This window comes from Mastigoproctus giganteus, chromosome 10 (assembly GCF_048544385.1).
Source record: "Mastigoproctus giganteus isolate SK-2022 chromosome 10, ASM4854438v1, whole genome shotgun sequence".
In the NCBI taxonomy this organism is placed as follows: Eukaryota; Metazoa; Arthropoda; class Arachnida; order Uropygi; family Thelyphonidae; genus Mastigoproctus; species Mastigoproctus giganteus.
Window position 1 is genome coordinate 146,505,173 of NC_143584.1, and position 12,353 is coordinate 146,517,525.

Consider the following 12,353-nt stretch of genomic DNA (forward strand, 5'->3'; position numbering starts at 1 on the left):
TTGATATATAAATATAATAATGTATTTTAAATATAAAATATATAAATGTATTTTGTACATTTATTATTAATTAATGTATTAATTTTCTAGGTTGAGATTGATAATTTGGTTAAGGCGCAACTGCGGCCGCTTTGGCAGGAACCTAACATTTTTTTTATATCATTCTTCCCACAGAGTAGTAAAATATATTAGTGATATGTGATTGACTGATTAAGCCAAGCTGTGCTATATCCACGATCTAGTGATATGTGATTGTTACTAGTGTAAAAAAATAAAAAAAAAATTATTAGATGACGGTGTGTAGTGGGGCAGCAGGTTAAGTCGGTGTAGTTGCTAGCGGCAACACTAGTTATAAAGCTTTTGTGAGAGTTATAGCGAATTCTGCATGGAAAAATCACCAAATACGATCGCTTCTCTATTACCTATTCATTTTGTCGTTAGAACATTAGATACTTTGTTTAAAATATTTGCTACTACTGTTTTTCTTAATCGAAATCATGGGTCCTACACAACAAAACCCCAAACCAGGTATAATTGATTTTTCGCATTTATGCTCATAAAATGTATATGTATTAGGAATTAATGGCAACAGTGTGGTCGGCCGTCGAATTTCCGCAGACCATGTATCATGCTTGTGGCCAAAAGCGAGCTTGTAGTGCTTGATTTTTTTTTTTTATTTGATACCGACAATGGCATCATCGTAAATAAACATAATATTGGATTACATTTCGTTGTCATAAAATTAGTGAAATGTGAGTGATGTTGATTAGGTGTGTTGTGTTTTGAACATAAATTTTCATTATTATGTAATAAAATTTTAGTATTCACATTATATTAGTTTGTCACTTCCAACCCAAGTCCAAGAATGGTATATTAGTAGTCAGTGATGCAAGGAACATGCTGAGGACTTTTCACTTGTTAATTTATCTCGACCCTTATGAATTTTCAGTTTCCTTAATATTTTTCTTTCCGCAACCATCCTTTGAACATATGTAGCTTATGAATATGACCTTGCTGCCCCATAGCTTTTAATTGTCAATTAAAAAAATCCCCTCACCCTATAATTTTATGCACCTAATCACAATGGGGGTATGAAATTTCTTGTGTCCAGGATTGCTTTTGTACTAACAGCTCAGTGCAGCTTATAAGTTTGAATCAGAGGGCATAAATTCAAATTGAGAAAGGACGGATGTCGGATAGATGTGCGGAAATTTGCCTTTGGCCAGCGGGTGGTTGGTTGGTGGAACCGACTTCCATCACTTGTTGTTGAAGTTGATAGCCTAAACAAATTTAAAGCTCAACTGGACAGGTATTTCGAACGAACGGAGGGGTGAAATGGGAGTGGTTTTTTTTTTTTTTTTTTTTTTTTTGGCTGATGCTGAATAAGCTTGCTTTCTTGCATCATATGCCTCTGCTAATGCTAATGCTAATGCTTTCATGACAATCTGATCATAAACTGGAAGAACTTTCTATACGGTGTTACATTTTTTTCTGTTTGCTGAGTCAGTGTTGTGTTCAAGTTGTTGGATTCCACCTAGTGTGAAAATTCTGGTTCTTATGTACTGACATTTATTGTATTGACTTTATGTTCATAAAATGTATATGTATTAGGAATTAATGGCAACAGTGTTAGACCATAGATGATCCTGCAATGCATCTTTAACCAGTGACTCCATTATTTTACCCGGAACAGAAGTTAAACTAACTGGTCTGTAATTACTCGTGTCACCCTTCGATTCCCCCCTTTCTGAATTGCGCACACATTTGCACATCTTCAGTCCGTGGGGACCTCCCCCGAGTCCAAGGATGCTCTCATAATTATGGCTAAGGGTTTGCTTACTTCCTTTGCCAAAATTGTTGAGAAATTGTTGAAGTTAAGCATAAGAAAGGCACCTGGGGTGGATGGGATCTATCCAGTTATATTAAAGGAGGTGGCAAAGGAAGTAAGCAAACCCTTAGCCATAATTATGAGAGCATCTTTGGACTCAGGGGAGGTCCCCATGGACTGAAGATATGCAAATGTGTCCCCAATTCACAAAGGGGATCGAAGGATGACAAAAGTAATTACAGACCAGTTAGTTTAATTTCTGTTCCAGGTAAAATAATGGAGCCACTGGTTGAAGATGCATTGCAGGATCATCTAGACAAGACTGCAGCAATAATTCAGACACAGCATAGGTTTGTTGAGGGAAAGTCTTGTCTCACAAATTTGATTGGTTATTATGATGTGGTTACAAAGGAACTGGATGCAAAAAATAATTTTGATATCATATACTTGGATTTCAGAAAAGCTTTTGACATTATTGCGCATGGAAGACTACTGTACAAATTGGAGCAGAATGGTATTAAGGGTAAGTTGGTACAATGGATAAAAGGATGGTTGAGTGGGAAAAGACAGAGGGTAGTAATCAATGGGTGCTGTTCTTCGTTGACTAATGTTATTAGTGTTAGTGTAGTCCTACAGGGTTCTGTTTTGGGTCCACTGTTTTGTATATTTATCAATGATATTAATGAAGGTATATCAGGCTTAGTATCGAAGTTTACAGATGATACAAAGGTTGGCAGGGTTGTTACTGACAGTAATGGCAGTGTGTTACTGCAACAAGATCTAGATAATTTGGGCAGATGGGCTGAGAAGTGGCAACTGAAGTTTAACATTGAAAAATGCAACCCCAGAGAAACGTACCAACTGTGGTAGTACACTTAAGGAGGTAGAAAATGAAAAAAGACTTGGGAGTAATTGTGCAGTCAGATATGAAGTTTTCTGAGCAATGCAGACAGGCTGCCAGGGCAGGTCATGGGGTGTTGTCAATGATATACAGGAATTTTGTTAGCAAGGAAAAGGAGGTGATTGTCCCTCTGTATAAGGCAATGGTCAGGCCACGCCTTGAGTACTGCGTGCAGGTCTGGAGACCTCATTTTAGGAAGGATGTAGATTTGCTTGAGTGTGTACAGAGAAGGGCAACAAGATTGGTGAGGGGAATGAAGGGATCCTCTTACCAGGAGAGGCTTAAGTTCTGCAAATTGCAGCAGCCGGAGATTAGGCACCTGCGAGGTGATCTCATTGAGGTGTATAAGGCCTTGAATGAGTTGAGCACGCTGAATTCTGATGGGATTCTTCCATTTGTTCAGATTACGAACCTAAGGAGGCATAAATTGAAATTGAGGAAAGACAGATGTAGAATAGATGTGCGGAAAGTTGCCTTTAGCCAGCGGGTGGTTAATTGCTGGAACAAACTTCCATCTGTCGTCTAAGTTGATAGGTTAAATAAATTTAAGGAGGAACTGGACAAATATTTAGAGGGGATTGTTTTGTAATTTTTTTTGGCTGATGCTGCATAAGCTCATACATCTGCTTTCTTGCATCACATGCCACTACTACTACTATAAATAGATCTATAAAACATGCAGTTAGCATTCTTAATACACTGATACATCATGAATAGAGTTTGGGAGCTAATATAAGATAAAACAATCCATAGTTTTTTAGTACATCAGCAAAACATTATTTTCTTGAATTACTGCCGTTATGTAAAGAATATCAATGTTATTTGACTTATAATAGTACATTTTTGGATAAAGTAAAAATTTCAATTTAATTTGTGGAACCTGACATTCTAATGCTGGAATGGTAATCTGATTTAAAATAAGTTGCCCACAAATACATTCAAGAATACAAACCTACACATAAATCAGCTGTACATTGTAAATTTTATAAAATTAACACTACCATAGCTGATGACACAAAGAGGCAAAAATGCACTCAGGAGTTGAACCTGCCATAGCAAGGGAAAAAATGGAAGTTTGGCACATGGCCTTACAGCTTCCTCAATCTTTATTCGTGCATTACAATTACACTTTTCCCAAGTGCAAAGATAACAGAAGAGCAATGTAGAGTACATTCAGATGCTAGTTTGCCCCTTTTTTGTGATGGTTTTTTGTGATGGTATCTTTGTGATGGTACTTTTGATGGTGGACAGTTCTTGATATTAATATAGTTGGGAAAGGACATTATGTAGTTGTTTTCCACAAAGATTAATTATAATATTTAATACCACTCATATACCACGTGAAATTAATAATATAGTTTATTAAATTATTTGCCTACACTGCTATACATTAAAGTTACATTTCAGGCATCTTACCGATATCCATCATCAGACCATGCTGTTGGGGGAACAGAAAATATAAAGGTTACAAATTTGAATATATTACAATATTACAGTTACCAATATTATAATTGCAAATATATGATTCTAAAGTATTAAGTTTGAATTACTGTTACCATAGAAATCAGATATTAAATTAGATGAATCTTAGGTAAATACAAGGAGATTAAATTTTTACCTGTTCCCAGAAACCTGATGTGCATATAGGCAAGAACTGCTGGCAGCACCTCTTGCCTGTATTGCACATCAGGTTTCTGGGAGCATTGGCAAGAGGAGTCTGTCAGTAGGTAAGAATTTAATCTCCTAAGATTTACCTAATTTAATATCCGGTTTCTATTGTAACAGTAATTCAAACGTATACTTTAGAATTGTATATTTGTAATTGTAATATATTCATATTTGTAACCCTTTCTATTTTCTGTTCCCCCAACAGCATGGTCTGATGGCGGGCATCAGGAAGATGCCTGAAATGTCACCTTAATGTATAATAGTTTAGGCTGTTTGTTTGTTTGTTATTTGGTTTTTAGAAGCATTAGCAACTAAGGCCATATTGCTCCAGGGATATGTGGTGGTCATTCTCTGACCTTTCTGCATCCTCCGTATTTGGCGGGCATGGGCTCGAACCCCGGTCTAATCAAGAAGCGTGTGCTACGCACTGCTGCTCCTGGCTACGGAGGCGCCTAGTTTAAGCAAATAGCTTAATAAACTATATTATTAATTTCATGTGGTATATGAGTGGTATTAAATATAGTAATAGTTCTTGATATTCCCAAAATCAGAGTTGAAGTTCTGTCTTTTAAGGAGCATGAGACCATGGTTAATAATATCTCCTGTAGTACTGTAATACATGTTGGAACAAAATGCAGCTTTTCAAAATTGACATGTCTTTTACAAATGAAATAGGTGTTTAAATTAAGAGTATTGTTTTCATTGAGACATTAAAAATCATATGCATAGCATTACTGTATTAATCTGTTGGCAGTCATATGATGAGTTGTTGTTTTGAAAACTCCCATATTGTTTTTTCTTTCAGTTATTTTGCACTCAAAAACCATTTTATTTGCCCAGAAGTAAAAACTTGCAAAGCTTTCGAATGTAATTTTACAGTTTATTAAAATTTTGAGAATCTGTGTTTTGTTTTGTGAATCTGAGTCAAGAATGCTCTTAAGAGTGCAATTTGTTAATTATACCTTCACTTGACTGCTAGTAGGTTAATTATTCTCTAACCAGTTTTGGAAAGACTGGTCCATCTGTGTTAAATAAAAGTTAAAAACAGTTATAAAAAGAAGAAATCAGTATTATTTTTATTCTTTTATTTCATTTTTTATCATGTTGTAATTATGTTGTGTTTCTCTATAAAATATAGGCAACTCCCGTATAACACTGTTTCGCTCTAACATGGTTAGAGAATTTCGGTAAACCTCACATAACAGGGTATGAGCTTTGTGTGGGGGAGGGAATCCTGACATGTTGGATGTAATTTTTCAACATTTTCACTCTTTTTGAATCCTGGTGTTGACTTGCTAGTCAAAACAAAAATTGAGAAATCCCTGTATTTTTTTTTGTTGGGAAATCCCCATATTACATTCTGTGCTATTGAACTTGTGCTTGTTGAACTTGTGGAAAAATCCAGATTTCAAATTTTCATTACTATTGCATAGCACACCAGGCCATCCAAAAGATTTAAGTCATCCAAATGTTGAAGTTATGTTCCTACCACCACAGTTGTACTAAGTTAATATAACTTCTTTCATTCAGCCATAAGATCAAGGCATTATATCGACCTTTAAAAGGTGGATCAAGGCATTATATCCAAAATTACATCAGAAAATCGTTACAATGGATTTTGGAAAAAATTTATTCCAAATTTATTGAAGTGATGGAGGCATGGAAACATTTCTCAATTGTGGACTATATCAGAATCATAGCTTTATCGCTGAAAGAAGTAAAACGGTCAATGTTAAATGCGTGTGGAAAAATGTATGGCCATAGTGAGTTCATTCAGGAAATGTGGTCGAATCGGCAGAAAATGGAATCGGTGCTATAGTAGAACTTGCTATATTGGTAGGAGGGGAAGGTTTTGATGATATGACTACTGAAGCCCTTTGGTGCACAATAGCCTTAGATGCTGATGCGCCATAAAACTCTTAATAACCAACCAACCAACTGAAGCCCTCGTGGGTAGCACAGTTGATAGAATCCCGTCGATGAAGGGATTCCTCCCGTCGATGAAGGGAGGAATTTTTATGGGTATTTTTCACAAAGTGGCTGAGTTAGTCAGGTGAGGGTAGCATGGTTTTTTCTCCCAGAAACTCGGGTTTTTTTGTCCAGCAAAACAGAAAATCGACCTCAGGACACACGCAATTTATAGACAATAAACACAGAGTAATATGGCCTTAGTTGCTAATGCTCCTAAAATAACAAAAAAGATATGATTACTGAAGGCATTCAAGAATTACTGGTAGAAAAAGAGGCTGGCCAATGGATTTGTTGGAAATGGCATCGGAGGTAAAACCAAATCAATTCAGAGGATGATAGTGCAGATGAAAATTCTAAACTTCCAAATTTTAGGCTACGGGAAAGGCATACGGGAAGGCATATAGTTAGCCGAGCAATTAGAATCTTATTTTTGAATGCAGATTCTTGAATAAAAGGAGACCAAAGTTCAAAGGGGAGAGCTTCAAAAATGCTTAGTTCCATACGATGAAGTTCACAAAGATTTATCAAGCAAAAGCAAACAAAATTTATTGTTCAAGGTTTAGGCCTAAATGGTTGTCAGATGAACTAATGAGACATGTGGCAGAGAAGAAAAATGCATGGGATACATACAAATTAATGGGTGACATGGAAGCCTATGATAGATATAAGTTGGTCTGTAACCAAGTCACAAAGGAGATTAGGCAGGCAAAGGCAGACATGAAAAATCCTTGGCAAAGGATGCAAAGAAAAACAGAAAAGAGTTCTTTACATATTTAAACTCAAGAAGGAAAGGGATGAATCAGATTGGTCCACTGGATATTGATGGTTCAACAGTTGAGGATCCTGCTCAGGTGGCTAACAATCTAAACGAGTATTTTGCATCTACATTCATGCATGAGGAGTTATTCAGGAAGGAGAATGATGTAGGTAAAGTAAACATTGGCAGTGAGCTGGATGATTTTGTAATAACAGAGAGGAAAGTGGAGGAGAGAGAGAGATTGTTGAGGATAAACATAAAAAAGGCACCTGGGGTGAATGGGATCTATCCAGTTATATTAAAGGAGGCAGCAAAGGAAGTAAGCAAACCCCTAGCCATAATTATGAGAGCTTCTTTGGACTCAGGGGAGGTACCCATAGACTGGAGATGTGCAAATGTAACCCCACTTCACAAAGGAGGATCAAAGGCTGACACAAGTAATTATAGACCTGTTAGTTTAACTTCTGTTCCAGGTAAATTAATGGAGGCACTGGTTAAAGAAGCACTGCAGGATCATCTAGACAAGAATTCAGTTATAGCTCAGACGCAGCATGGTTTTGTTAAGGGCAGGTCTTGCCTGACCAATTTGATTGGATACTATGATGTAGTCACAAAAGAACTGGATGCAGGGAATAACTTTGATATTATATATTTGGATCTTAGAAAGGCTTTTGATACTGTTGCACATGGAAGACTGCTGCACAAATTGGAGCAGTGTGGCATTGGAGGCAAATTGCTGCTATGGATAAGGGGATGGTTGAGTGGCAGAAGACAGAGAGTGGTAATCAATGGACACTGCTCAACGTGGACTAATGTTATTAGTGTAGTTCCTCAGGGTTCAGTGTTGGGTCCGTTGTTGTTTTCGGTGTTTATAAATGATATTGATGATGGGATATCAAGTTTAATGTCCAAGTTTGCAGATGATACAAAGGTTGGCAGGGTTGTTAAGGACACTACTGACGCTATGCTGCTGCAACAGGATCTGGAGAGGTTGAACAGATGGACTGAGAGGTGGCAAATGAAGTTTAACATTGACAAATGTAAAGTACTACATATGGGAAACAGTAACCCCAGAGCAATGTATCAACTCTGCGGTACTACACTGACAGTGGTGGAGAATGAAAAGGACCTGGGGGTAATTGTGCAGGCAGATATGAAGTTCTCTGAGCAGTGCAGACGAGCTGCAAGAGTAGCTCATGGTGTCTTGTCAATGATATACAGGAATTTTTCTAGCAGGGATAAGGAGGTGATTATTCCCTTGTATAAGGCAATGGTTAGGCCACATCTTGAGTACTGTATACAGGTCTGGAGGCCTCATTTCAAGAAGGATGTAGAGCTGCTGGAACGGGTACAGAGAAGGGCAACAAGATTAGTGAATGGAACAAAGGGTTGCTCTTACGAAGAAAGGCTTAAGTTTTGCAAATTACAGAGTCTGGAGACTAGGCACCGGCGAGGTGATCTGATAGAGGTGTATAAGGCTTTGAATGGTTTGAGCATGTTCAATGCCAATGGGATTCTTAATCTTGCTCAGAATAATCAGCTCAGAGGGCATAAATTCAAATTGAGGAAGGACGGATGTCGGATAGATGTGCGGAAATTTGCCTTTGGCCAGAGGGTGGTTGGTTGGTGGAACCGACCTCCATCACTTGTTGTTGAAGTTGATAGCCTAAACAAATTTAAGGCTCAACTGGACAGGTATTTCGAGCGAACGGAGGGGTGAAATGGGAGTGGTGTTTTTTTTTTTTTTTTTTTTTTTTTGGCTGATGCTGAATAAGCTTGCTTTCTTGCATCATATGCCTCTACTAATGCTAATGCTAAAACCAGATTACTGATTTTTTAAAGAGAGCAGAAGATACACGTAATCTAGAATGGTGTATTTTTGTTAATGAAATAGTGTATTTTTGTTAGCTTTTGGAACGTAACCACCATTTTTGCACTTTTTCTTAGTCCTGTATAACATGGTTTCGCACAACACAACACAACATTTTATAGGAACCTAACTACCGTGTTATATGAGGATTACCTGTACATAAATTTTTTTTATTCTTTTATGATATGAATGAAATTTCACTATATGAAAAAATAATTTAACCCTCTGCTGCTAGTATAGATGTTCATGTTGCACATTTTAAAATTTTTCTGTTTTTTTTTTTTTTTTAATTTGTAAATGAAATCAAATCCTCCTGTGTACCTTTGTCCACCAGGATTCTCTTACTGGTTATATACGTTTTAATTCCCATTCCTGTGTGGCATCTCTGAGATACCAGCAACAGGTATCTAATTATGCCATAGAGCTTTGATTTCACTGGCCACACACAGACAGCTGACAATAATATAGATGTTCATGTTGCATCTGCCAAAGACCCCATGAATATCAATCCAGGAATGAGTGATTTTAAAATTCTACAAAATATGATAAAAATTTGCTTTATTATTATTATTGGTTTTATTTTTATTTGATATTTTTTAATCAAGTTTAGAAAATCATAATTAATAGATCACCATTTTCAATTTTCCAAAAAAGTTAAAAGTAAATTTTTTATAATTAAAACAAAAAAAGCCATCTCACAGATTCCGTACAAGCATCACTGTTAATTTGAGGGCGCAGGTGACAGAAGGTTAATGTATTACATCAAATATGTATAGTTTTATAATCATAATCTTTTTTCAAGAGGTTTGAACTTCTATTAGTAGGAAGATGCTCCTAATTGTGGATAAACAGTGATTTTTATAATCTAAAGGGAAGCTCTCAAACTATATTTTCTGACTGTAGCTGATTAGGTTACCAATTTCATCCTTCTCATTGTGAGAGCTTATCTCCGCAATGTGAGGGGAGGTTGAAAAGTTTCTAGCCTTTCATAGAAGGAATTCTGGAAAGTTGGAAAACCTGTTAATTTTTTAACGTATTCCACCTTAATTCAACACGCTTTCTGCCCTGATCCACTAGTTTTCATAACCCACTCAGATAAAATTCAGATTTGGACTCAAATGAGTTGTTGACTATATCCATCACGATGTTTTCAATGTCAAATTTCTGTCCTTTCAAATCCTTTTTAAGATTTGGAAATAGAAAATAGTCTGATGGAGCCAAATCTGTGAGTAGGGTGGATGCTGTAATAGCTCAAACCCACAGTCATGCAGGGTTGCTTGAATCACAAATGTTGTGTGCATCAGTGAATTGTCTTGATGCAAGTTGATTCCTTTGACCAATTTCCTGTGCCTCTTGAGTTTCACTGCTTTGCAGCAATGTCTCAGTAGGTTATAATAATAATCAGCAAAGATAGTGGTGCCTTGTGCTGGGAAATCATCCACGATCACTCCTTCTGTATCCCAGAAGATGGATGCCATGACCTTTTAGGAGGGGGAGGAAGAGGGATACTTCTGCTGTTTTAATTGTTCTTTTGTTTCAGAGTCGAAGTGGTGTACCCAAGTTTTGTTCCATAATGTCATACATTCCCCAAAACTGAACCTCATTAGCTTCAAAATGGCGCACAATCTCATGACAACACCTTATTCTTTCCAGCTTCTGATCTGCATTCAGTGCTCTAGGGACTCACCTTGAAGAAGCCTTCTTCATTCCTAAAACGTTCACTATAATATTGTGAGATTGCTCATCAGAGATGTTGAATGTTGTCTCAGTGTGGTCTTGCATGATTGGGTCATGAATGGCATCCACATTAGCAGGTGTTGATGAGGCGCCTCCGTAGCCAGGTGGGAAGGAGCAGCAGTGTGTAGCACACGCTTCTTGATTAGACCAGGGTTCGAGCCCGTCACCACCAAATACTGAGGATGCGGAAAGGTCAGGGAATGACCACCGCATATCCCGGAGCAATATGGCCTTAGTTGCTAATGCTCCTAAATAACAAACAAACAAGCAGGTGTTGATGTGGTAACAGGCCTCCCACTGTGGGATACATCTTCAATACTGTCTCCTCCACACTTAAATTCTGCAACTCAGTTTTTGATTATGACGTATGAAAGACAACATTTCCCTAATGTTTGTTGCATGTCTTCATGAATTTGTTTTGGTGACATTCCCTTCAAGTGAAGATACTCAATGGCAGCATAATTCTTGATTCTCTCAACATTTGCTATCTTCATTTGCCTTCTACACTTCAATGCCCTCTGTAAAGGAGAAGAATATAGTTACAAACCTGAAATTTTCTGTGAAGCGTACAGGAAGAGTCACAGCATGGATTGACAATATTGTTTCATGAAAAACCTTTGTGATTTATATTAGGCAAAAAATTTTAGTGCCCCCCTCATATCTTAACTTATTGACACAGTATACATAACATTTTTCGGGCGTCTCCGTAGCCAGGTGGGAAGGAGCAGCAGTGCGTAGCACACGCTTCTTGATTAGACTGGGGTTCGAACCCGTCACCACCAAATACGGAGGATGCGGAAAGGTCAGGGAATGACCACCGCATATTCCCGGAACAACATGGCCTTAGTTGCTAATGCTCCTAAAAACCAAATAACAAATGAACAAACATAACATTTTTTCAAGAGTGTTTGCACAGTGGGAACCTTGGTACCTTGCTAGTAGGACTGGTTCTTATGGAAATCATACAAGCATTGGGTAATTACTATTCACTTGTCTTTATACAGCAGTATTATACATAAGTAAAATTTCTATCTGGCTTGTTTAGTGAGTTAAAATGTTCCCTTTTGAAGAGCACTGATCCAGTTTTTCTGAATATTTTAGATTTCTGCACTCAAATTTTTCAGCAGATGACAAATGACTTCATCATTTTCCACCAAAGGAAGCAAAAGAGTTTGAGTATGTCACTGATGGGAGGAATTTCTAAAGGCTTTTTCATTTGGGACTGAGTTAGCCATTTTCAGGTGCAGTAAAACACTCTGACCACGAACATACGAAGCTTACTGACAATTACACATATAGAGGAAGTAGTGGGATGTATAGATTCTTCCCATGGCGGTTTGGTTGTTTTGCACTCAGATAATAAGTTCTATGTCGAAGATGAGTCTGATTGAAGAGAAAGAAGGAGAAATACTATACTACAGACCTTACTGGTTATGGAAACCCTCATTATAATCTCTTGGGTAAAAGACATACATGGGAAATAACTAATTTTAATAACAGATTAAACAGCACTTGTGGATATTGTTGTGAAGTCTAGACTTGATGGTGATGTCCACAAGGATTTCAAGACATTGCCAAAATTGGCCTTTAAATTATTGGGTTATTGGAATGTTTTCTGTAA

At 37.2% G+C, this 12,353-nt stretch overlaps 1 protein-coding gene across 2 annotated transcripts in view; it reads left to right on the forward strand.

Annotated features, from left to right (window-relative positions):
- The first annotated feature begins 315 nt into the window (after nt 1-315).
- The window catches only part of Wdr24 (WD repeat domain 24), a 223,103-nt gene continuing 211,065 nt past the window's right edge, over nt 316-12,353 (forward strand). For both annotated transcript variants that reach the window (XM_090383842.1, XM_090383843.1), the window contains exon 1: nt 316-528. In XM_090383842.1, coding sequence (XP_090239968.1) covers nt 498-528 — 31 coding nt within the window. In that variant the 5' untranslated portion in view covers nt 316-497. The remainder of the gene's footprint in view (nt 529-12,353) is intronic.